Source organism: Triticum aestivum, chromosome 2A (assembly GCF_018294505.1).
Source record: "Triticum aestivum cultivar Chinese Spring chromosome 2A, IWGSC CS RefSeq v2.1, whole genome shotgun sequence".
Classification (NCBI taxonomy): domain Eukaryota; kingdom Viridiplantae; phylum Streptophyta; class Magnoliopsida; order Poales; family Poaceae; genus Triticum; species Triticum aestivum.
The window spans coordinates 130770818-130797235 of record NC_057797.1 but is presented as its reverse complement, the minus strand read 5'-3'; the positions used below and the strand labels follow the sequence as shown (position 1 = coordinate 130797235).

The 26418-nt window shown below is 43.0% G+C and overlaps 1 protein-coding gene across 1 annotated transcript in view; it reads left to right on the top strand.

Moving 5' to 3' along the window:
- The window catches only part of LOC123191586 (uncharacterized), a 171037-nt gene extending 145213 nt beyond the window's left edge, over positions 1-25824 (top strand). The window contains exons 2-4 of the mRNA XM_044604262.1: positions 22775-23132; positions 23599-23696; positions 24676-25824. Coding sequence (XP_044460197.1) covers positions 22775-23132; positions 23599-23696; positions 24676-24695 — 476 coding nt within the window. The 3' untranslated portion in view covers positions 24696-25824. The remainder of the gene's footprint in view (positions 1-22774; positions 23133-23598; positions 23697-24675) is intronic.
- The last annotated feature ends 594 nt before the right edge of the window (positions 25825-26418 follow it).

The window sequence follows — 26418 nt, the reverse complement described above, 5'->3', positions numbered from 1 at the left end:
AAAGGCCCAAATAAAAAATAAAAAAATAAAAAAATGAGAGAAAAATAGAGAAAGGACAATGTTACTATCCTTTTACCACACTTGTGCTTCAAAGTAGCACCATGATCTTCATGATAGAGAGTCTCCTATGTTGTCGCTTTCATATACTAGTGGGAATCTTTCATTATAGAACTTGGCTTGTATATTCCAATGATGGGCTTCCTCAAATTTCCCTAGGTCTTCATGAGCAAGCAAGTTGGATGCACACCCACTTAGTTTCTTTTTGAGCTTCCATATACTTATAGCTCTAGTGCATCCGTTGCATGGCAATCCCTACTCACTCACATTGATATCTATTGATGGGCATCTCCATAGCCCATTGATACGCCTAGTTGATGTGAGACTATCTTCTCCTTTTTGTCTTCTCCACAACCACCATTCTATTCCACCTATAGTGCTATATCCATGGCTCACGCTAATGTATTGCGTGAAGATTGAAAAAGTTTTGAAAAAGTTAGAGTATGAAACAATTGCTTGGCTTGTCGTCGGGGTTGTGCATGATTTAAATACTTTGTGTGGTGAAGGTAGAGCATAGCCAGACTATATGATTTTGTAGGGATAACTTTCTTTGGCCATGTTATTTTGAGAAGACATAATTGCTTTGTTAGTATGCTTGAAGTATTATTATTTTTATGTCAATATAAACTTTTGTCTTGAATCTTTCGAATCTGAATATTCATATCACAATTAAGAAGATTTGCATTGAAATTATGCCAAGTAGCACTCCGCATCAAAAATTCTTTTTCTTTATCATTTACCTACTCGAGGACGAGCAGGAATTAAGCTTGGGGATGCCTGATACATCTCCAACGTATCTATAATTTTTGATTGCTCCATGCTATATTATCTACTGTTTTGGACTATATTGGGCTTTATTTTCCACTTTTATATTATTTTTGGGACTAACCTATTAACCGGAGGCCCAGCCCATAATTGTTGTTTTTTTCCTATTTCAGTGTTTCAAAGAAACGGAATATCAAACGGAGTCCGAATGGAATAAAACCTTCAGGAGCGTGATTTTCTCACTGAACGTGATCCAGGAGACTTGGACCCTACTCAAAGGAATCAAAGAGGCGGTCACGAGGGTGGGGGGCGCCCCCCCTAGGGCGCGCCCCCTGCCTCATGGGCCCCTCGGTGCTCCACCGACGTACTCCTTCCTCCTATATATACCTACGTACCCCCAAACGATCAGAACAGGAGCCAAAAACCTAATTCCACCGCCACAACTTTCTGTATCCACGAGATCCCATCTTGGGGCCTGTTCCAGAGCTCAGCCGGAGAGGGCCGTCATCACAGAGGGCTTCTACATCATCATAGCCTCTCCGATGAAGTGTGAGTAGTTTACCTCAGACCTTCGGGTCCATAGTTAGTAGCTAGATGGCTTCTTCTCTCTTTTTGGATCTCAATACAAAGTTCGCCCCCTCTCTTGTGGAGATCTATTCGATGTAATCTTCTTTTTGCGGTGTGTTTATTGAGATTGATGAATTGTGGGTTTATGATCATGTCTATCTATGAATAATATTTGAATCTTCTCCGAATTCTTTTATGTATGATTGGTTATCTTTGCAAGTCTCTTCGAATTATCCGTTTGGTTTGGCCAACTAGATTGGTAGTTCTTGCCATGGGAGAAGTGCTTAGCTTTCGGTTCGATCTTGCGGTGTCCTTTCCCAGTGATAGAAGGGGCAGCAAGGCACATATTGTATCGTTGCCATCGAGGATAACAAGATGTGGTTTATTTCATATTGCATGAATTTATCTCTCTACATCATGTCATCTTGCTTAAGGCATTACTCTGTTTTTAACTTAATACTCTAGATGCATGCTGGATTGCGATCGATGAGTGGAGTAATAGTAGTAGATGCAGAATCGTTTCGGTCTACTTGTCACGGACGTGATGCCTATATACATGATCAAGCCTATATATTCTCATAACTATGCTCAATTCTGTCAATTGCTCAACAGTAATTTGTTCACCCACCGTAGAATACTTATGCTCTTGAGAGTAGCCACTAGTGAAACCTATGGCCCCCGGGTCTATTCTCATCATATCAATCTCCACCACTTTAATCTTGCTTTGATTTTTTACTTTGCCTTTACTTTTTACTTTGCATCTTTATACCATAAATACAAAAAATATTATATCTATCAGATCTCACTCTCGTAAGTGACCGTGAAGGGATTGACAACCCCTAATCGCGTTGGTTGCGAGTAGCTATCATTTTGTGCAGGTACAAGGGACTTGAGCATGGCCTCCTACTGGATTGATACCTTGGTACTCAAAAACTAAGGGAAATACTTACGCTACTTTGCTGCATCATCCCTTCCTCTTCGGGGAAAACCAACGCAAGCTCAAGAGGTAGCAGTGCTCCATCCCGCACCCCCATGGAGCGGCTACCTTGAAGCCGGTGCCGCGGGCGACATCTCCACAGCAGCTCTCCCCCAGTGCGAGGCCCCTTCGGCGGCGGCGGCCATACCAGCCGGATCTGCTGCTGCTGCTCTGGCTCTCGCTTGATCGCTCGCTTGCCCAGCTGCCGCTGCTGCTCTCCCCCTCGCTCGTGATGCTGCTCTGCTCCGATTAAGCCATGCTTCAGTCCACTGAATCGACTTTTGGGTCAGTCGATTTTCAGGGGTTGGGGGGGCTCGCCGGAGGTAAGGAAGAACCACCCGTAGCGGGGACGGGGGCTCGCCGGAGAGGTACCCCACTATCTATCTTAGGGTTCAGGGTGGGGGCGGGGGCCCTAGAGGGCTGGCCGGGGCGGCGGTGGCGAGTTGTTTCGGGGTGGCGAGGCGGCGCTGGGGCCGGCGGTTCGGCCGGTGGTGGCTGGCGGCTCAAGGGGGTGCAGGTTGAAGATGAACTGCAGGCCCTCGCTAAACTACATGTCAAGTGCCTCTCTGCTACCATTGCGTTCAGTTTCGACAGTAGCATTCAGATTCCATAGTAAATTTCAGTTTCGACAGTTAAGTTCAGAGTCAACAATTTTTACCTCTTCTGTTGTAGTCAGGTGGTTTTTGGTGATGTTAATTTTACATCCATTTTACATCATCTATTGGAGATGCTATTAGAATCCCACTTGAGATTGATGATGTCTGTCTTGTGCTGCTTCAGCCTTGATGTCTTACGGCTCACCGGAGCTGCTCCAATGACAGAACGATCCGTCACAATAGAGCAGTGCCCTAGACGCCGTCTACAGATTCCTCAGATCTTCCTCCACACCTCCGACAGCCACCTCTGCCTCAACTGCTTTAGCAACCAACCTAAATGATGTTGAGGTCGACACGGCTACGGCAAAGAGGTTGTACACTTGTTGCATCACTTATTACTATACATTCACGTCGATCCATTAGGGCTATTTTGGTTCAACGGAAAAACATCGATCCACTGGTTGTTACCATCACTCTAAATTTCTGCATGCTCTCCTTACATAATCTCACCATATTTTTTTCGTATGCATGTCAGATATTGTACACAGTCATGCTGAACATGTAGAGAAAAAGAGAAGAGTTTTGCGCGGCAATACAATGTCATGCTGACATCGCTCCATGGTGGGTTCAATGGCAAACCCTCCCCACCCCTCTCCAGATTGTAATCCAGAGGAAGATATCTGTTCTGAGGCAGATTCAGATGCCGCTGACCACTCCTATTTACCCCCCAAGGTGTTTGCTCTACCTTGGCATGATGATGTTAGTCATATCATGCATATGTTGCCTTGCAGTGCCTACTTTTAACATCATATATGTCATCTGCTTAGTTTAGACATGTTCTGTAATGCCACCTATTTAGTTTCTATATCATTTATGGGAATTATGTAGTCTCATGTCTTTTAGCCAGCCATAATATATGTGAAATGTGCAATGCCATCCTGTTTAACCAGGCATCATATATTTGAATGATATCTTGCCCATCCTTTTCTTCATTACATTTCCATTTGTCGACAATGTTTGTACATTAAACTACTCTTCCTGTGAATCAGCCATTTGGGTGGGAGATGGAAAAATCTGGAGTGAAAACAAGGCCTTCAGAGCAGACGGTGCTACCTGTCGAAGCAGATCTCTTGTTGGGTCCCGATAGCTCCTCAAAGATGGATTCAGAGATAGATGACCAGTCCTATTCCCCCACTGAGGTGTATGCTCTAACTTGGCACGGTTATATTGATCATATCATGCATACGGTGTCTTGCATTGCATAGTTTAGACATCATATACACAATATTCAACACCATGTTCTTAGTTCAGACATCATATCGAATGCCCTCTGTTTAGCATATAAATCACATATGTGAATTAAATGATGCGATTCTGATTACTTAGATAACATGTAGGTGAATTATGTCATGCGATCCTGTTTAGTTATTCATCATATCTTTGAATTATGTTATGCTATGCTATCCAGTTTAGATAGACATCATATATGTGAAATTATGCCATGCTATCCGTTTTAGTTAAACAATATACATGTCAACTATTTCATGCCCTCTTTTTTCCACACTATCTATTGCACTGTCTCTCATACAATGTCTGTACATTAAACTATGTTTCTTGTTTATCAGCCATTTGAATTGGAGCGGGTGATGCCAGTATCTAGCGGACTAAAAACACGGTCTTCAAATAAAACAGTGCTACCTCTTGGTGGAGATAGCACCCCGGTTGTACATGCACAAGAACCAGCCCTACCACACATAACCCAAACTCTCACAGATTGTACCCCTACTACGATGGACAGAGAACCAGCTTCACCCAATCTAACCCAACCCCAGCCGATAGTAACCCAGTTCCTGTTGACACAGCACCATCTCCACCATAGAGCTCCCAAACAAAAGCAGTTAGTAAGGTAGCTCCAGTGCCCATAGGGCCAGTACTATCACGACGAACCCCAACTCCACCAGTTAGTACGCTTATTCCTGTGGAGGAAGCACAACCAGCTAGTTGTAGTTTAGCATTTATCGCATTTGATATTGTTAAATCGTATGTGCATATCTTCCCATCTTGGAAATATTATACTGAAGATGAAGGAAAATGCCAGTTGCAGGTGTTTGTCCAGGAGTTATGTGTAAGTAATGTTAGTCATGGCAATTACTTTGCTTCGTCCCATACATCCTACGTCCATGATGGTTATAATACAACAAATTTTCCCATTTTTCTCTATAGAGAAGGACCGATTTGGAAACTCAGGATGAGGTAACCTGTGTTAATACCTCTGCTATCTTCAAGAATGCTTGGTGGTAGTATCGGAATTACCTGAAGAAAACGTACTTCACCGGCGAAGAAACTCATCAAATTCCATTACGTTCTCCTGAGACACATTTACTGGACGATGACTGGGAACGCCTTGTTCTGTACTGGTCCCGAGCCAAGAATGTGGTAAGGTCTATGAGCTCATTTTCTATTTTTAAGTATTATATTCTTGCGTCTTACTGTACTCTGTTCATGTAGAACAAGTGCCTAAACCTGAAGAACAACTGTTCTAATTTAAGATTCCATTGCTACCATAGGACATAGATATATGTTTGTTTGATGCTTTTATTATGTACTAGTACTTGGCAATAGAAGACTTGGTAGTTTAATCATGTCCACCTTACTAATGAACTGGTTCACCGAAATGAGTTTCATATACTAGTACATGCTAAAAAATTTATGTGTGTGCTTGTTTCTTCTTTTAGAATGCTGACAGAATATTGGGGAAGAGTGCCTTATTAAGCAACGGTAAAGGAAGTAATGCAGATAAGGTTCAGGATAGTGACACATCCTGTCTTGCTTTAGTGTTGGAGTTATTGGCCACTACCGCTTGCACAAGCTATTCAAACTCACTGTCTGAATCAGTTCAGTTTCTTGAGTCTCAACTACAAGCTGAAAGACATCTATCAGCTGTGCTGCGACAAGAAGCGGAAGGACTGCGGAAGTCCCTGGAGCATTCAGATGCATACTTTCTTGTGCAACAACAAGCGTTGGAGGATTTTAGCGCCAAACAGGACAAAGCTAATCAGCTTGCTAATCTTATTGCCAACATGGTGGATACCCAGGATAACGTTTCTTGAGCTCTTCTGAACTTGTTTCAATTATGCTCTTGTTTTGCTGCCGCGTTTATTTGCACTGGTGGCCAATTTTGACGGCCAGTGTATATGATATGCTGCTTTGTTCCCTATATTTGCACTGGTGGCGAACTTTGATGCCCAGTGGATGTAATATGTGTAACAATGTTGGGGATATCGCTTATCGGGAACTTATTGGTCGACCCATGATAAGGGGTAAATCGGCCAGTTTATCGGCATATCGGCCGATTTATCATCATATCGGTTGATTTATGGGCCGATATATCTTATCGGTCAGACACTGGTAAGCGATAAATCGGCCGATTTATCGGAATATCGGAAGATATCTTGAACAGTGATGTGTAATAGCCGTGATAGCCTAGCGTTAGTTGCTTGCTTATTTATTTCCTTGTTGTCTTGTTTATTTGTTTGCTTGTAGTCACTGCAGTTCTTTTTCCGTGGTTAACTAGTGGCTGCAATAACCTAATTTTTAAAACTAGGCCACAATAACCATGGGCTAATATTTACTGTAGTGACACTGGGCCTCCTACAGGCCGTAGAAACAGTGGGCCTTCTATGGGCCGTAGAAACAGTAGGCCTTCTACGGGCCGTAGAAACAATGGGCCTTCTACGGGCCGTATCATCAATGGGCCTTATACGGGCCGTATGATCGATTGGCCAAACATGGGCCAATAACAGGTCGCATTATGGCCGTAAACGGGCTAGAGTTGGAATCGTCCGTTCATGGGCCGACCGTAACGGGCCATCGTTAATAGGCCGTATTTGATGGCGCTATGAAAACGGCCCAACGTATTAACGGACCACAAACGGGCCGACTGTAACCACTGGCTAAATTTGGCCCACAAGCAAAAAATGACAGTAACGGGCCGTAAGTAAACGAATGCTGGAAATGAGCCCAAGAATAAATGGGCTCTGAGAAGGACGAAAGATAACATGGGCTGGAAACGGCCCAACGGAATAACGGGCCGTTAATGGGTATAAAGTGATACATTGTTCATTACGGGCCAGTTTCACCACGGGCCGTTAATGGGTGTAAAGTGATACACTGTTCATTACGGGCCAGTTTCACCATGGGCCGTTAATACGCCAAGAGTTACCTAGGGCCTCATATGGGCCGACAGACGTCATGGGCCATACATGGGCCAGAAGTGAAAACGGGATGGAATCATATTGGATGGCCCAGATGACGCTACTGGGCCTAATTCGGATAGGGCGTAACAGGCCTTGGGTTAGCGGGCTGTAAATGGGCTATATGCGAACAGGCCGTTAACAGGCTTTCCATGGGCCGGCCCGCCACCTTTTGACCAAGTCAAACGGGCTGGCCTTTTCACAGTAATGGGCCTCTGTTGGGTCGTGCCACGTGTCGACGTATCATAGGCGCCTTTCGTCCAATGAGTGGTTGACATCTGTCCCAACAATGAGCCGACATGTGTTTCCTCCAGCCAATGATGATTTTACACGTGGAAAATCCCCATTGGTCGGGGCTGTTAACGGGTTATCGGATCCAAAACCCGACCTGATAGCTTAACGGTGTTCCGTTACGGTGGATGCCATGTGTCGGTCACCCTTGACGAAAGCACTTATGTGACGCGCGATTTATCGTCATGGAAGTGGACACTTCCGTGATGATAATTTTGGTAATGTCATGGAACACTTCTACGACAGCACAGGTATGACTATCTTGATTCTGTCATAAATTTGTCATGGATGTACATGCATGACAAAAAAGCAACCTACTGTGACAAACACGTATCATCATGGAAGTGTATTTTTTTGTAGTGCCGCCACCTCGCCTCGCCTCGCATTAGATCAATCCTCAAACATTGTATGATTAGTATCTAATTAAATTGTGGGTTGGGAAGTAGATGAGGTAGTACCTATTACCTGTTTTATTATCAAATCCTTGGGAGTTACTTCTACGTTGCCTATATTGCCATGCTATGCTAGTAGACGTGGATTGGGTGAGTGTATCCATGACAGATGTGAGATTTTTAATTAATGGTTTATTTAAGGTGGCAACTTTAATACACATCTGGGTGGATTGAGGCACCTAGGTATTCCAGTGATTGCCTGTTTTTCTTTATGGACTGCCACCCAGGCTCAAAGGGATCATGAGATTATTCATACTAGAAACTTCCGTGTGCAGCCACAAGCTACTATGGGCACTGGAATAGTTGATTGAGTTTTGCGAACTCTTACAGTGGTAGACTAGCAGATGTAGGGGAAAGTAGGTGTAACGGTCTACCCGATCGTAAGGTGCTAGCGCTTCTGAAAGACTATGTCTCGGTCATCTATTTCTCAAACACCATATAGTGCGAGAATCCCAATGGAGGAGATCGAGTCTTGTGGGGAAAAGTGCGCAAACCTCTGTAGAGTGTATAAACTAATCATGATTATCCGTGTCCCCGATTATGGACGTCTTGAGTATCTAGTACTTGGATTATCATGTGAATCTCATCATGTGACTTTAATTAATTTTGTTGGGTTTTAATGATGATGTTTAATTGGGATTGAGAGGGTGTCTACGCTCTCAATGTTTAACAACTACCATGTTAGTTAACTAAAATTTATTCCTTTGCAGTAGGGAAAAACTGGCTTTACGCAAAAATGTAACCATAGAGCTTTCCACCAGCCATATATGCATGTAGTATAGCCTATTTCTGTTCATTACCCTCTATGTGTTACTTTGCCATCATATTCCATGTGCTGACCCGTTTCGGGCTGTAATGTTCATGTTGCAGACTTTTCAGACGACGAGTAAGGAGCCTTAGGTCGTGGTTCTATACTCAGTGATGCCGTTGGAGTTGATGGACTCACTTATCTTCCAAGCCTTCCGCTGTTATCGTTATTAGATGGCCTTAAGCCATATTATTTGTAATAAGTTCTCTTTTGAGACACTCGTTGTAATAAGTGTGTGATTGCTACTCTGTTATAAATCCTTCAAGTATTGTGCGTGTTAGCATTACTGATCCAAGGATGACACTGAAGCACAGAGATCAGAATGTTTGAGGTCTGGTCACTACAAGATGGTATAAGAGCACATGCTGACTGTAGGACACGACCACTAAGCTAAACCCCTAGATCACTACTCACTCTTCTCATTTCTGACTCCTCATCTTTTCTACTCTTTTACGATGTGGATGCAAGGAACAAGTTCACGCAACCGGATGAAGATGCACCCTTTGGACGCCACCTGAAGGAAGTCACTAAGTACGTGAACATCGGAGTACCAAGCTTCACCGGGACCTACAACGCCACTTTACCCGAGGAGGAGTGCTGGATGATTCAAGTTCAAGTTCCAGGAAGGACGTTCGCACCAGTCACCGAGCCCATAGAGTTTTCCTTTAATGCACCAACCTGGAGTCTAGGAAAGAGCATGGCAGCCCACATCGCCATGGGATGTATTGGAGAAGTTTACCGCAATGATCTCAAGGATACTATCTACCAGATTTGTGGGCATCGAGATGAGCACTGGGAAATGATCAGCACCAAGAAGGATATATCAATCATAGCTTTTATCTAGGAATTAAACCAGCACATTCGACGTCAAGAGAACCAGATGTGCGCATGCGTGTTAGATCTGAAGAAGGCGATGACAAGAATCACGGAGCTGGAGGAAGAACTCAAGGCTACACGTGAAGATTATGAGGAGGAAATCGTTGTACTAGTGGAGAAGAATGACGACCTGATTAAGAAGATCGGAATATTCATGGGAGACCCCACACCAGTAGAAGAAGACGAAGAACCCAAGGAGATTCGCCCGGAAAACTACATCATCATCAACGACACCGACTTTGACTTGAGTGATGATGACTTTGAAGACGAAGCTGGAGCAGATATCATGGAGTCTACAACCGAGGAATATTTCTAGTAGACCACCACATCAGTAGTAGTATTCCACCATGTAAATAGAGTAGTCCAAGCACTTTTGCGATAGTTAGACCGATTGTATGCCCTTGTTTGATTGACTGAGGGAAATGTTTGTGTTTGTCTCATGTGCATATGGGTCGTGTTTTCTCTTTAGACCTCATTCTATTCTAATCTCTCCCCTCTAAACCCACCAGATGCCTCCGAGACGTGACAATGGATTTGCTTTCCCACCGGAGCTCACTCAGTTGATCCAGCAGCAGAATGCGTTGATGCAGTTGCTAGTCCAGAATCAGAATCAGGGGAACAACAACAACAACAACCCACCATCACCACCACCTGTTGATCACTTAACCCATTTCCTTAGACTGAATCCGTCGGTGTTCTCCAGTAGCACCGAGCCTATAGTAGCAGATGATTGGCTCCGCAAGATTGGAAGGGAGTTAACCACTACAGGATGTACTGACGCTGAGAAGGTGCGTTTTGCTGCACACCAGTTGGATGGACCAGCAGCATCATGGTGGGAGAATTACACTGTCACCTACCCTATAGGCATGGTGACATGGGATCAATTTCAGCAGGCTTTCCGTACAGCCCATGTTTCAGCAGGAATTATGGCCATGAAGAAGCGTGAGTTTCGCAACTTGCGCCAAGGAGGACGGGTAGTTGGCCAATATGTGGATGACTTTAGTAAGTTAGCACGTTATGCCCCAGATGACGTTGCTATGGATGCAGCTAAGCAGGAGAAGTTTCTGGAAGGACCGAGTGATGAGTTGAGCATGCAGTTGATGGTAGAAACTTTTAACAACTACCAGCAGTTGGTAGATCGTGCTCTGATGATAGAAGGGAAGCAGCAGCAGATTGAGAACCGCAAGAGGAAGTATGGACAAGGGAAATACAATTCAGGAGCTCAGCAGAAGCCACGATTACCCCGAAAACGGGAGGACATTTCTAGCATACCCATGGAGGAGGGAGTTCGCATAATCATAATGGCCCCAAGAACGGTAATGGGAATGGGGGAAGCAACGGTCAGAACCGTACCAACCCATCAACCCCAGCCAAGAGAGACCTGAGTCAAGTCACTTGTTATAAGTGTCAGAAGACCAGACATTATGCCAATGAATGTCCTAAAGCCCAGAATGGAAATGGCAATGGAAGCTCTGGGAAGAAGCCAAACCCTTTCAACAGGGGACAGGTGAACCACGTTAACGTGGAGGAGGTTGAAGCCCAGCCAGATGCAGTAATAGGTAAGTTTTTGGTTAAGTCATTTACTGCAATCGTTCTTTTCGATACTGGTGCATCGCATTCACACATATCAAGGGGATTTGTGCATAAGTATAAACTGCCCACCAAGGTAATTAGAACACCTATGTTAGTAAGCTCACCAGGAGCGGAGTATATGGCTAGTAAAGGATGTTTTCAAGTGCCATTGAGTATAGGTAGGCATGTGTTTCCCTCGGATTTAATCATTTTGGAATCGCAAGGTTTGGATGTAATTCTGGGTATGGATTGGCTATCGATGTATGAAGGAAACATCGATTGCGCCAGTAAGTTGATTTTGCTTACCACCCCAGAAGGAAGAAGGATCAAGTATGTCTCACGGCATGAGCCAAAGAGGACACAAGTAAATTCCCTATCAGGAGTTGTACAGGAGGAAGTACCGGTGGTAAAGGATTTTCCGGATGTATTTCCAGAAGAATTTTCCGGCATGCCAACGGATAGAGACATTGAGTTTTTGATTGAGCTTTTGCTAGGCACAGGACCAATATCTAAGAGACCGTATAGAATGCCTGCAAAGGATTTGGAGGAAATTAAGAAGCAGATTAAGGAGTTACTGGATAAGGGATATATTCGCCCAAGTTCGTCACCTTGGGGATCACCAGTACTTCTAGTGGAAAAGAAGGATGGATCGTTAAGGATGGTTGTTGATTATCGAGGATTGAATGAAGTGACGATCAAGAATAAGTACCCACTACCGATGATAAATGATTTGTTTGACCAATTGCAAGGAGCTAAGGTATTTTCCAAGACCGATTTGCGATCAGGATACCATCAGTTGAAGATTCGAGAGTAGGACATACCTAAGACAGCTTTTACCACAAGGTATGGGCTGTATGAGTATACCATTATGTCCTTTGGTCTGACTAATGCACCTGCTTATTTTATGAACATGATGAACAAAGTGTTTATGGAGTTTTTGGATAAGTTCATCATAGTATTCATTGATGATATTCTGGTTTACTCGAAGGATGAAGAAGAACATAAAGAACATTTGCGTTTGGTACTTGGTAAGCTCAGAGAACATCAGTTATACGCCAAGTTCAACAAACGTGAGTTTTTGTTGAAGGAAGTTGGATTCCTCGGACATGTTATATCCGGAGAAGGAATAGCAGTAGATCCCACCAAAGTTGTCACTGTGACAAATTGGGAAGCCCCAACAGCAGTTGGAGAGATCCGGAGTTTTCTTGGGCTCGCGGGATACTACCGGAGATTCATTGAAAATTTCTCGAAGATTGCAAAACCTATGACAGAGTTGTTGAAGAAGGATACCAAGTTCAAATGGACTGAGGAATGTGAGGCCAGTTTCCAGGAGTTGAAGAAACGTTTGGTTACATCGCCAGTGTTGATTCTGCCAGATCAGCGCAAGGATTATGAAGTATATTGCGACGCTTCACGTCGAGGACTTGGAGCAGTGCTTATGCAGGAGGGAAGAGTTGTTTCTTATGCCTCACGATAGCTTAAGCCCCATGAGTTGAATTATGCTACACACAACTTGGAGTTAGCAGCCGTAGTGCACGCATTAAAGATGTGGAGACATTTTCTCATCGGAAACCATTGTGAGGTGTACACGGATCACAAGAGTTTGAAGTACATCTTCACGCAGAAGGAGTTGTATCTCAGGCAAAGGAGATGGTTGGAGCTCATCAAGGATTATGATATGAGATTACATTATCATCCCAGAAAGGCTAACATAGTAGCTGACGCATTGAGCCGCAAGAGCCAGGTCAACACACTAATGACCGGAGAGTTACCAAAGGAGTTAGCCGAAGATCTTCATGACCTATGTTTGGAGATAGTTCCGAGAGGCTATGTAGTAGCATTGGAGATTCAGTCTACTCTGATGGATAAGATCACAAATGCTCAGAAGACCGACAAGGAGATTGCCACCATAAAGGAGAAGATGAGCAAAGGAAAAGTTAAAGGATTTCGTGAGGATGAACACGATACCTTATGGTTTGAGGACCGCGTTTATGTGCCTAATGACCCGGAGATCAGGAAGTTAATTCTGCAAGAGGCCCATGATTCGCCGTACTCGATTCACCAAGGAAATACCAAGATGTATTTGGATTTGAAAGACACTTTCTGGTGGACCGGAATGAAGAAGGATATTGCAGAGTATGTAGCAGTTTGTGATGTATGTCAGAGAGTAAAGGCAGAGCATCATAAGCCAGCAGGATTGCTATATCCATTGCCGATACCGGAATGGAAGTGGGATACGCTAGGCATGGATTTTATCATGGGATTACCCAGGACCGGTTCAGGCTATGACTCGATATGGGTTGTTGTCGATCGTTTGACGAAGGTAGCTCATTTCATCCCAGTGAAGACCACTTACACCAGTGCTAAGTTGGCAAAGATATACATGACCAGGATCGTATGTCTGCATGGAGTTCCGAGAAGCATTGTATCAAATAGAGGAACCCAGTTCACCTCAAAGTTCTGGAATCAGTTGCATGAAACTTTGGGTACCAGACTAGAGTTCAGTAAAGCTTTTCATCCGCAGACCAATGGATAGACCGAGAGAGTCAATCAGATTTTGGAGGATATGCTGAGAGCTTGTGCGTTAGATTATGGATCTAGTTGGGATGACAACTTGCCATATGCGGAGTTCTCTTATAACAATAGTTATCAATCCAGTTTGAAGATGGCCCCTTTTGAAGCCTTGTACGGAAGACGGTGCAGAACACCATTGTCGTGGGACGAAGTTGGAGACCGCCAGTTGTTTGGACCAGATTTGATTAAGGAGTCTGAACAGAAGGTGAAGTTGATTCGCGATAGACTCAAGGTAGCCCAGTCCAGGCAGAAGAGCTATGTAGATTCTAAACGCAAGGAGATAGTTTACGAAGCCGGAGATAGAGTTTATCTTCGTGTATCTCCACTTCGAGGAGTTAAGTGCTTTCGAGTTAAGGGAAATTTAGCGCCATGTTTTGTGGGACCATACAAAGTTTTGGAACGCATGGGAGAAGTTGCTTATAAGTTAGAATTACCCGAGGGATTGTCGGGAGTTCACAACGTGTTCCACGTTTCCCAGTTGAAGAAGTCCCATGCAGAAATGGCGGATATACCGCTGATGGATACAGTGCCGCTGGAAGCGATTCAGTTGGATAGTGATTGACCTATGAGGAGAAACCAGTTAAGATTCTCGAGTATGCCAGCCGAGTCACCCGCAGTAAGGTTATCAAGTTTTGCAAAGTTCAGTGGACCCACCACACCGAGGATGAAGCCACCTGGGAGCGAGAGGAAGATTTGCTGAAGGACCACCCTCACCTATTTTCTAACCAACCCGAATCTCGAGGGCGAGATTCATCTTAAGGGGGGTAGGTTGGTAACATCCCAAAATTTTAATCTAGAATGTTATACATTAGATCATAACTGCATATCATATTTTTTATTTGCTTTTGGCCTGATCCAGAAATTCTACGCAACTCAAGGACCCACGGAGAGAGTTGGGGATTTCGTTATTTTCAAATTTGAGTTTTTCTCAAATTTTGAAAATAGGATCATTTGATTTTATTTTTTTTATCTTCAATTATTTACATTATAGAAATATGAGAGAGGGAATAAAATGACTTTCCCAAAATAAAGAAATATTGAGGATTTAATAAAAAATCAAATAAGATTTTATTTTGGAGTTTTTGGCTAGTTTATTTGAATTTAGGAAAAAATTGCACGTTTTTCAAAACTGCATTTTAGGGCCAAGAAAATGTTCATCTCATTCTAAATATTTTATTTAGACGGTGAAAATTTATTTTGGCATTTTTATAATTTTATTTTATTTTCTAGAATTTTTCTTAGTTTCGACGGAATTGCTTTAAAAAAATTGTTCGCGCGCCCGACTGGGTCGAAGGCCCAGTCGAGCCGGGCCAAGCCCGCTTGCCGCCGTCTCCCGCACCGGCTCGGGACCGGATTCCTGAGCGAAGTCGCCGCCACCGCCCGAGTCCGAGAGGAGCACGCCTCCCTAGACGTCCCTTCCCCAAGACACCTCGCCCCCCACCCATAAATACCCGCCGCTGCCACCCCACCCCGCCACCTCGCCCCGCCCCGCCTCCCGCAGCCGCCGCACGCCGCCGCAGCCGCCGCACGCCGCTGCTTGCCGCGCCGCTCGCCGCCGCCTGCCGCCGCCGATGCCACCCCACCCCGCCGGAGCCCCGAGTGCCGCCGAAACCGATTTGGTTTTTTACAAAACCCTAGGTTTTTTTATTAGATTGGTTTAGTGGTTCTTTTATTTAGCGAGCGTTCGCTCATTTGTTCGTTTTAACGGACGAGTTCACCGTTTAGTTTCAGATAACGAACGTTCGTTCGTTAATCTATTCGTCAGTTTGTCTTTTTCTTGGATTTTCTGCGATTATTTCTGATCCGATTTTTGTTTTAGTTTAACTTTTCGCTCGTTTATCAGAATCAGGCTATTCAAGCGCCTAGAGTTTCGTCTCGAAACCCTCTTCTCGTTTAACCAACTCAAACAAGTTTTTGCTTCTATAAAATTTGACTCAGATCCAGATTAGTAATCGAAGCTTGTTTTCTCTTGTCGTTTGACTTTCATTGCTTCATTTGATTTGTTTCTTTTTGCAAACCGGAGTTCTTAAGTTGAAATTTCTGGTTAGATATTTTATTTGAGTTTTACTTGTGCATTAGATGAGTACTTACTGTATGCTTGTTTGCTTGTTGCAATAGAGTACCCGAAGTGCGCCGCTTGCTACTTCGAATCTCTAGGTTTTGCTGATCATCAGCAAGGCAAGTAACACTTTGATCATACCTCTTACTACCCAGTTTTATTGCATTAGATCAATCCTCAAACATTGCATAATTAGGATCTAATTAAATTGTGGGTTGGGAAGTAGATGAGGTAGTACCTATTACCTGTTTTATTATCAAACCCTTGGGAGTTACTTCTACGTTGCCTATATTTCCATGCTATGCTAGTAGACTTGGATTGGGTGAGTGTATCCATGACAGATGTGAGATTGTTATTTAATGGTTTATTTAAGGAGGCAACTTTAATACACATCTGGGTGGATTGAGGCACCTGGGTATTCCAGCTATTGCCTGTTTTTCTTTATGGACCGCCACCCAGGCTCAAAAGGATCATGAGATTATTCATACTAGAAACTTCCGTGTGCAGCCACAAGCTACTATGGGCTCTAGCATAGTTGATTAAGTCATGCGAACTCTTACAGTGGTAGACTACCAGATGTAGGGGAAAGTAGGTGTAATGGTCTACCCGATTGTAAGGTGCTGGCGCTTCTGAAAGACTATGTCTCGGTCATCCATTTCTCAAACACCATGTAGTGCGAGAATCCCAATAGAGGAGATCGAGTCTTGTGGGAAAAAGTGCGCAAACCTCTGCAGAGTGTATAAACTAATCATGATTAGCCGTGTCCCCGGTTATGGACGTCTTGAGTATCTAGTACTTGGATTATCATGTGAATCTCATCATGTGACTTTAATTAATTTTGTTGGGTTTTAATGATGATATTTAATTGGGATTGAGAGGGTGTCTACGCTCTCAATGTTTAACAACTACCATGATAGTTAACTAAAATTTATACCTTTGCAGTAGGGAAAAACTGGCTTTACGCAAACCTGTAACCATAGAGATTTCCACCAGCCATATATGCATGTAGTATAGCCTATTTCTGTTCATTACCCTCTATGTGTTACTTTGCCAGCATATTCCTTGTGCTGACCCATTTTGGGCTGCAACGTTCATGTTGCAGACTTTTCAGACGACGAGTAAGGAGCCTTAGGTAATGGTTCTATACTCACTGATGCCGTTGGAGTTGATGGACTCACTTATCTTCCAAGCCTTCCGCTGTTATCGTTATTAGATGGCCTTAAGCCATATTATTTGTAATAAGTTCTCTTTTGAGACACTCGTTGTAATAAGTGTGTGATTGCAACTCTGTTATAAATCCTTCAAGTACTATGCGTGTCAGCATTACTGATCCAGGGATGACACTGAAGCACAGAGATCAGACTGTTTGAGGTCTGGTCGCCACAGAATCATTATGGCAGTCATGAAGGCCACATGCGTTGCTACTCCTCTGTCAGTTAGACGTACATATAGGCGGGTTACTTTTTGTGAGACTACACTCAACATTTGCGGTGCGTTGTTTCGCTGACTGAGCCGCCGGGATCGTGTTAAGCCGCCTCTGCTGTGTCGAGCCACTCCTGCTATATTGAGCCGCTCCTGCTGTGTTGAGCCGCTGGGTTATTAATCAGGTGATATCTCTCTAAATATATTTTGTTAGCACATATTGTTTTTGTCAAAAAACAACAACTTTGATCTGTATATTTTTGTATATAGGATGGTTATTCACTACAAATGTGGTTTATACCACGGGTATGGAGCACGGCGGGCTAATAATATTCCATCCGGTGATAATTCGTGACATATTACCCGATGAATGGACGCGCACAAGCCGCCGCCCTTGCGACCCGGTCTACATCGACTTACCGGGATCACGTTTGCTCGTTGTTCGATGGACATGCGCAAATCGCCACCCCTGTGGCTTGATCTACATCAACTAGCCATGACCATGCCTGCAATTAACTCGCCTATCCGCACGGCTTACTGTGCCTGTGATTAACTCGCCCATCCGAACGACTTATTGCGCCTGTGATTAACTCACCCATCCGCACTGGCTTACAACACCGCGACTGACTCATCAGTCTGCTCCCGCGGTCGACTTGCCCGTGATTAACTTCAAACATCACCATAGTGATCACCAACTCTGCGGCGGATAATTTCCGGCCTAACATATCAGGTGAAATCCATCCAGTATATTTTTATATGACATATTGCTTTCTTTTAGAGCGATTACTCTGTCTTGTGAGGTTCTCCAATGCAGGACAAGTTATATCACTAAGCTATTGAAGGTCTCATACCGGTTTATATCACGGTCAAATATGGAGAGTCTCAAGCCAACTCCTCGAGTAATCTTAAGACTCGGGGGCTACGATGACATGACTCGGGAACTTCGGGTCATTGGAGGGAATGATAACCCGGTTCCGGAGGACACCGTCATATTGATGAAAATTTAAAGGCCGTCAGAAAATTGTCTGTTCAAAATAAAGATTCCGATTTAAAATCCAGTTCAAGAGACATCTCTCTCCCGCAAAGCTTTGAAGCTCTCAAATCCGGCTCAAACATCCAGCTCAAGGTAAATTTATCTCTTACAAAGCTTTTAAGCTCTCAAATCCGGTTCAAACATCTGGCTCAAGGACAATCTGTCTCCCACAAAGTTTTGAAGCTTTCAAATCCGGTTTAAAGTTTCGGTTCAAAAAGAATTAATCTCTCGCAAGATTCGAGTTCTTCGAAAAAATTAAAGGTTGCCAAAGAGAACTTGTTGCCATGATGCGTGGTTCAAACATGGGTATCCTGGCTTACGGCTTACCTTATTATGGTCACTTGGGGGCTTCCTGCTCATCGAGCATAGCTGTCAGTACCCTCTTGATCGGTGCGATGCCAAAATTTATATGGTCACTTGGGGGCTTCCTGTTCAAACATAGGTCGTATTCAAACCAAAGAGAACATAGCTATCGGTACCCTCTTGATCGGCACACTACCAAACTCACTAGGGGGCTTCTTGATCGTATTCGAATCATAGCTTAACCCCTTTTGGGTCCGACTTGGATCGTATTCGAATCAGGGTCATTAAAAACCTCTCAAGGTCATTTGGGGGCTTCCTGTTCAAACATAGGTAGTATTCGAACCAAAGAGAACATAGTTGTCGGTACCCTATTGATCGGCGCAACGCCAAAGCCATTGGGGGCTACAGGATCGTATTTGAATCCTAGCTTAACCCCTTTGGGACTGTTTACTGATCGTATTCGAATTAGAAACCTCGATTTTTATTTGGTTTAAGTTTTTGCAAACAATCTTTGGTTTTGTCTTGAGACTTTTTTGTTCAGATCTAAGTATAAGTGTGGTTTCGTTTAAACCCGGCTTGGCTTTGGACGATAAGTCGCCAGCATATGAAAATCATCATATATTTGGAAGTATTGGCTTCTAAGGATTGGATTATCACCCTTACTTCACAAGTCATGTAAACTGGCAGTACAAATTCAATATCACAATGGTTATATGTGGGATATTATGACCCGCCCTGTGGTAAACTGCCAAGGGATCTTGTGATCTACTTGTGTGCAGGATAAGACTACATTTGGGTGGTTACCCGCCCTGGCCTTTGAAGTTAAGTCGCCAGGGCATGTGTTGTTTAAACTCTATGCAGGATTTACAAAGCTATGACTTACATAAATGATTAAGTTCCAGCTCATCGTCAAAGATTGAAATTGGTGTCTCAAAAGGGTTATCAATTCTTGATTTTCTCAAAGGCTATAAGACACCAGGTTATAAAAATTCTGGTTTACAATGGAGGCGTATTAAATCGTCATCGGCCAAGAGCCATCGGGTATTTAAACTCCGGGTTTACTTATCAATAGATGAGGTATTCAAAGTTGCTTTGGCACAATGGCTATTATTTTATCAATGGATATGATTTGTTCTACAATGGAAAGAATAGTCCCGAGTCGCTGCAGGCTTACAACCCGGCACGTGGGGGCTACATTATTTAAATTGAGAATACATCAAATATGCAAGTCCCATGTCAATACCAGCATGCACCATGGCACTTGGGGGCTAATGCAAAGTCATTTTTTGCTCAACTTATTGAAGACCCGACTCATCACATTCTAAATGAGCCGGCCTTTGGGGGCTACCAATTGCTCCTGTCAAAAATTCAAGGTACACAAGCCTCAGTCCATTACATTGAAAGATCCACTACTCAGTTGGTAGAGTACAAAGCTCTTAACCTTATGGACGTGGGTTCAAGCCCCATGGTAGAGATTACGTCATATGATGTTATTGTCAATGAATTATATACAAAGTCCCAGCTTAGTAATATCTTACTGAGCCGGCCCTTGGGGGCTACACGTTGCTGCTCCAGTTTACATGATCATATTTACAAAGTCCCTGCTCATTATTGCATAATGACCCGGCCCTTGGGGGCTACACTGGTTGAAGTTTTATGAGCACAAGGAAATTACAAAGTCCCAGGTTGCTGCAAGCATGACAAACCCGACACTTGGGGGCTACAGATGATATACATTTAAGGGGGGGAATCTTCAAATTCTCAGTTTTGAACATATCAAATTAACCCGGTGTTTGCAACAATCATGATCCGGTGTCACCAATAATTATGACCCGGCGTCGGCAATAGTTATGACCCGGTTCTATCAATATTTACAAGCCGACAATTTGGGTTATGATAAACCGGCAAGTTTTACCTCTTCAAGCCAGCTGAAAGTCAGATGAGTATTTCAAGTCCAATATGTTTTAAGCCGGCACTTTGGAAGCTGATTCAAGTGGATTATTTCTTACAATATTTCTCTACAAGAGACCAATGCCAGCTAATTGACTCTGAAGCTGGCCTATTGACCCGAATTTCTTAAAAGAAGTATCTGGATTTTTTGCATTCACAAAGTTTGAACATATCTACTAAAGGAGATTTTCTATGGGTTCATGGGCATGTATCAAGAAGGAAATGACAAAGATTTAAAAGATGATCAGGTGCCGGCTTACAAAAATTTAACCCGGAGTACAACCTATCAAGTTTGTTATTGTGTTTATTTTACAGGATCAGTTTAACATGGATAAATCCAAATTAAACTGGGGGCTAATGTTGGGGATATACCCCGCGGTATGACCCGGCCAGAATTGGCGACTCACTGGTGACCTGCCCGGAGCTTGGCGATTTACAGATAAACTGCTCGATCTTGGCGACTCATTAGTAACCCGGCGGGTGGGTCAGATGGACAATAAAGGCCCAAAGCCCAGAAGGTCGGCTCACGTTATGATGGGCCGGATTAAGGGGAAAGGGATGACGAATATTTCCTCTACAAGGAAGCAAGACCCGGACTTGTAATCAACTTGTAAGAGAAGATAGACTAGTCCTAGTCCTACTAGGACTCCACATGTAACCCGCCCCTCTAACTTATATAAGGAGGGGCAGGGCTCCCCGAGAGGGACAGGCAACAAGAAACAATCTCTAGGGCAAGACACAAAGGGGGAGCCGGCTTATGCGGCGACTCTCTCACGAGCATAATGAGATCTAGCCACAAACAACATGTAGGGTGATACGTCTCCGTCATATCTACTTTTCCAAACAATTTTGCCCTTGTTTTGGACTCTAATTTGTATGATTTGAATGGAACTAACCCGGACTAACGCTATTTTCAGCAGAATTACCATGATGTTGTTTTATGTGTAGAAAAGAAATATTCTCGGAATGACCTGAAACTCCACGGGAGGTCTTAGAAAAAACAATAAAAAAATCCTCGCCAAATATGAAGACCAGGGGGCCCACACCCTTTCCACGAGGGTGGGGGGCGCCCTCCCCCTAGGGCGCGCCCCCCTACCTCGTGGGCCCCCTATTGACCCTCCGACGCCAACTCAAACTCTATATATTTGCTTTCAGAGAGAAAAAATCAGAGAGAAGAAATCATCGCGTTTTACGATACAGAGCCGCCACCAAGCCCTAAAACCTCTCGGGATGGCTGATCTGGAGTTCGTTCGGGGCTCCGGAGAGGGAGATTCCTCGCCGTCGCCATCATCAACCATCCTCCATCACCAATTTCATGATGCTCACCGCCATGCGTGAGTAATTCCATCGTAGGCTTGCTGGACGGTGATGGGTTGGATGAGATTTATCATGTAATCAAGTTAGTTTTGTTAGGGTTTGATCCCTAGTATCCACTATGTTCTGAGATTGATGTTGCTATGACTTTGCTATGCTTAATTCTTGTCACTAGGGCCCGAGTGCCATGATTTCAGATCTGAACCTATTATGTTTTCATTAATATATGTGAGTTCTAGATACTATCTTGCAAGTCTATAGTCACCTACTATGTGTTATGATCCGGCAACCCTGAAGTGACAATAATCGGGACCACTCCCGGTGATGACCATAGTTTGAGAAGTTCATGTATTCACTATGTGCTAATGCTTTGTTCCGGTTCTCTATTAAAAGGAGGCCTTAATATCCCTAAGTTTCCAATAGGACCCCGCTGCCATGGGAGGGTAGGACAAAAGATGTCATGCAAGTTTTTTCCATAAGCATTTATGACTATATACGGAATACATGCCTACATTACATTGACGAACTGGAGCTAGTTCTGTGTCACCCTATGTTATGACTGTTACATGAACCGCATCCGACATAATTATCCATCGCTGATCCGGTGCCTACGAGTTTTCCATATGCTGGTTTACGCTTATTTACTTTCCCGCTGCTACTGTTACAATCACTACAAAATACCAAAAACATAATTTTTGCTGTCTTTACTTTTGTTGCCGCTACCACCACTATCATTTATTTAAGGACAGTAAAACTGAGCCTAAACCGAGCTCTCTCAGCGATCTGCGTTTCTGACCATCTGTTTTCATGATCTGGACATTTCCGGCCGTCGGATCTCGTGTGTATATCCATCTATCCCGCATCTGTCAAAAACTGGCCCAACTGTCCTGTGGGTTGCTACTCTAGAGACCAAAACGAAGGCCTCTGGTAAATTGGGCCATCGGCCGGCCCATTATACAGACGAGCGACCATGTCCATCGTGTCCAGAAGACCGGTTGCTGCGAGAGAAAAAAGGGGATCAGACAGAGGAGGGGATCGATGCAGCCACTGCGGGTGATGCGGGGATCGCTAGTCCAGTCAACGCGGGCGATCGATCTACAAAGGACAAAGGAGGGGATCCAGCCGACGCAGCTGATTCAAGCCGACCCTTCGTCTGCAAGAAACTGCTCCACGGAGATTTCAAGGGCGCAATTATTCTTCAGTTTTTGTGCACAATTCATGGCGGGGGTGATGTGCATCTCCTTTCCTCTACCTCCGGGTACAGGTCTGTGTATATATATATGTGTTACCTCCCCTACCAAGCCAATACTCCCGCAGCAGAGCATGAACCATGATGCTCGTCTAGATCCCTATATCTCTGTTCAGTTCATGTAAGATTCTTCCAGCAAGCAATTATATATCATAATATGCTCTCATTCCAAAAATTCAACATACAGATTCCTTGTTTTTTTTGCGGGTGAGATTCCTTGTTGTCCTTTTACATAATCAGCTGCATGATTCTTTTCCCTACCACTGGTGGCTTCAAGTGTCACCTGCAAGTATTTTTTTTCTTCATAAATATTTAGATGGAGATTGCTTTCTTTCTTTGGGCTATCCCTTCAATTGTCACAGAGAACAAATCGTTATTTTTATCCAGGACTACCAAGTTAAAAGTAGTCAGATATCATTTTGTTTCGTTGAGCGAATTGGTTATGTGAATCTAAATTGATGTGTTTGTTTGACTAATGCAGGTGCATACATTCCTCAAGAATATTGGCCGGTGAACCAAGCCTTATTGAGAAATTAGTTAGCCTCTCCATGGCTCAGGCGGAATATTCGATTCGTAAATGTATGTGGTGTGCTTTCATTCTTCAACTATGTGGTCAGGAAACTATACCCTCACAGTTGGCAAATTCAGGCACCCTCATATTCTCCATTTTTTATTCTAGCTGAGCTTTTGCGTCACAGCAACAGAACACTTACATGCTGAAGATGTTAGTATTTTGCAAAAAAAATTGTGCATTGAAGATTAGTTATGATATTTTCGGTTCCACACTATTGTTTGGTAATTTTTTAACGCCTTTAATTTGATTAGTTATGATATTTTCGGTTCCACACTATTGTTTGGTAATTTTTTAATGCCTTTAATTTGATAAAAGGGACATCGTGTATTCTCACAAAAAAACTATGAGTTCATTGGTGTATGAGAGCATGCCGGTTCATTTTTAACAAAATCGGGAGCAGAATGCTCCTTAACTTGAAAAACATAGATGTACAAGATTTTTTTTTTCAAAATGTGTTGATGGGACAGAAACCCATAATTGTATGTTTCCATCTCCGGCCTATGGGCGTCCTTCCCAGTAAAAGAGGTTTTGCATCCCTTGGTTATAATTCTGGTTTTAGTACTTAACATTCTCTCCACTTACATTATTGGTTATTTACTGGATCATGTGAAATCTACTCATAATTAGACACCAAATCATCATGTAGCATAATTCCTTGAATCACACTGTATTGTTGCTATGTTAACAATGCCTCGTGGAAGCTTGCCAATATCAAATACTTAACTTATGAATTTCCTTCCTTTTCCGGTTCATAACTATGTGAATTGTGTGAAACTGCAACCACATTCTTCCATGTCTGCTCTTCTGAATTATGAACACTGCAATGACTCTTCTAAGGTGTTCACGTTGCTTGGTATTTTCATTTGTTATTATGATGATAGTTGTGCTAAAATAGGCAGCTCAGCTATTGCTTAGATCATTGTTAATTACTATTTCCTTTATAAGAAAATTTCACCAAGTAATCTATATAATATGCATTCACAGGTTATATATTGAATATCTGAATGGACCTTTCCTTCTTGTGATACTAGCAAGACAGTGTAGCCATTTGATTAAAGGAAACATGATTTAACTTGTGAAGCTGAGCACCCAAACAGGATTTAATTTGTGAAGCTGAGCACCCAAACAGGATTTAACTTGTGAAGCTGAGCACCTAGCACCATAAAAAATTGGGACAAATATAAAACCAACATGTAGTGAACTATTGTCAGAATGCATGGGTATTATCAGTACAACCCACTGTAAGTGAGCTTAAAGGGCCAGCTTTTCATTGATCAATGATTGAGATCTGTCTTCACATGTGAACATTCAGAATTTGAGTTATTTATTTCACTAATACAAATTTGTTATGTGTTTACCACGGACATGTGTGTAAATTAAAAGAAAACGTCCTTATTTATGTTGAGTAATTTCGTACAAGGAACATCTTTTATACTTGTATAAGTCTTATGAGTATGATGACACACCAACAATCTGATCTTTCAGTGTAATTTTTAGATTGCTCAGAAAGAAACACCTAACATATAACTGATAGAACATAAGCATTACTTATTTCCCTACCATAGTGGTACCATGTAAGACACTATCTACAACTGTTGAGATGTGATTGCATCCTAATGTTATTGTCACTTCAGTTCTCTGCTTTGAAATCCGAAGTTTGAGAACCTCATAACCCTAGGAGGTAATCTTTATCAAAACAAACAAACAAACTACAAAGGTAAATTGACAAAATGTTGCATTGTACTCATAGATATATTTTGTTTCCTCTTTATGGTCCCCAAAGAGATGATGTCGTATTTTGAAACACCATTGCATAAGGGAGTGGGTGGTCGTCTACTCTAGCATGGAAGAACACCGAGTATGAATGGCACTGTGTGGTAGAACAAGTTTTTGGAATATTAGTGTAATGTTACTGGATGAAGCAGTGTAAAGCACTCTGACAACTATTGAAGCATTTCTTTTATTCTTTTTGGTGATATTGATTTATGTTTTGGTTTGTTTCATTATTGTCTTGTTTTCCATTCTCACAATGTTAATTATATGTAAATCAGGATGTTTAATTTCCATTGTACGTTGCTAGCATTTTAAATTTCTCAATTAATATTTGTTATTTGCTCAAGATGGGCCTAAAGTTAACTGGCCAAGCTTCTCATGCGTCCATGTTTTTACCGAGATTCCTGTGAGCATTATTCTGCTGTATGATGGAAATGAGGATATAGCGAACAATCATCTTATATTCATGTTCTGTGCCTATATTTATGTGCAATTTCCTATCATTCAGTTGACAAAATGACGGGCGCGGCAACGCGCGCCATCAATGATCTAGTATTACTTTGCTACTAAACACTTTGCTGCATATACTAAGTTTCCAGGTTGAATTGACAACTCAGCTGCTAATACTTGATAATATTCTTTGGCTCCCCTTGTGTCGAATCAATAAATTTGGGTTAAAAACTCTACCTTCGAAAGCTGTTGCGATCCCCTATACTTGTGGGTTATCATAGGGCTATTACGGACGATGTTTCTCGGGGCCCGAAGCTGTATAAATCCTTGTCTTGTGTTGCGTCTCTCGATTCTGCTCAACCCCTCTCAAGCTACTACAAATATGCGTTGGCCTCATGACTAAGTCCTCACACTAGGACATCTGCCGTGATAATTCCACGATAGAGACGCCGCTAAGCCCTAAAACCTCTCGGGAGGGCTGATCTGGAGTCCGTTCGGGGCTCC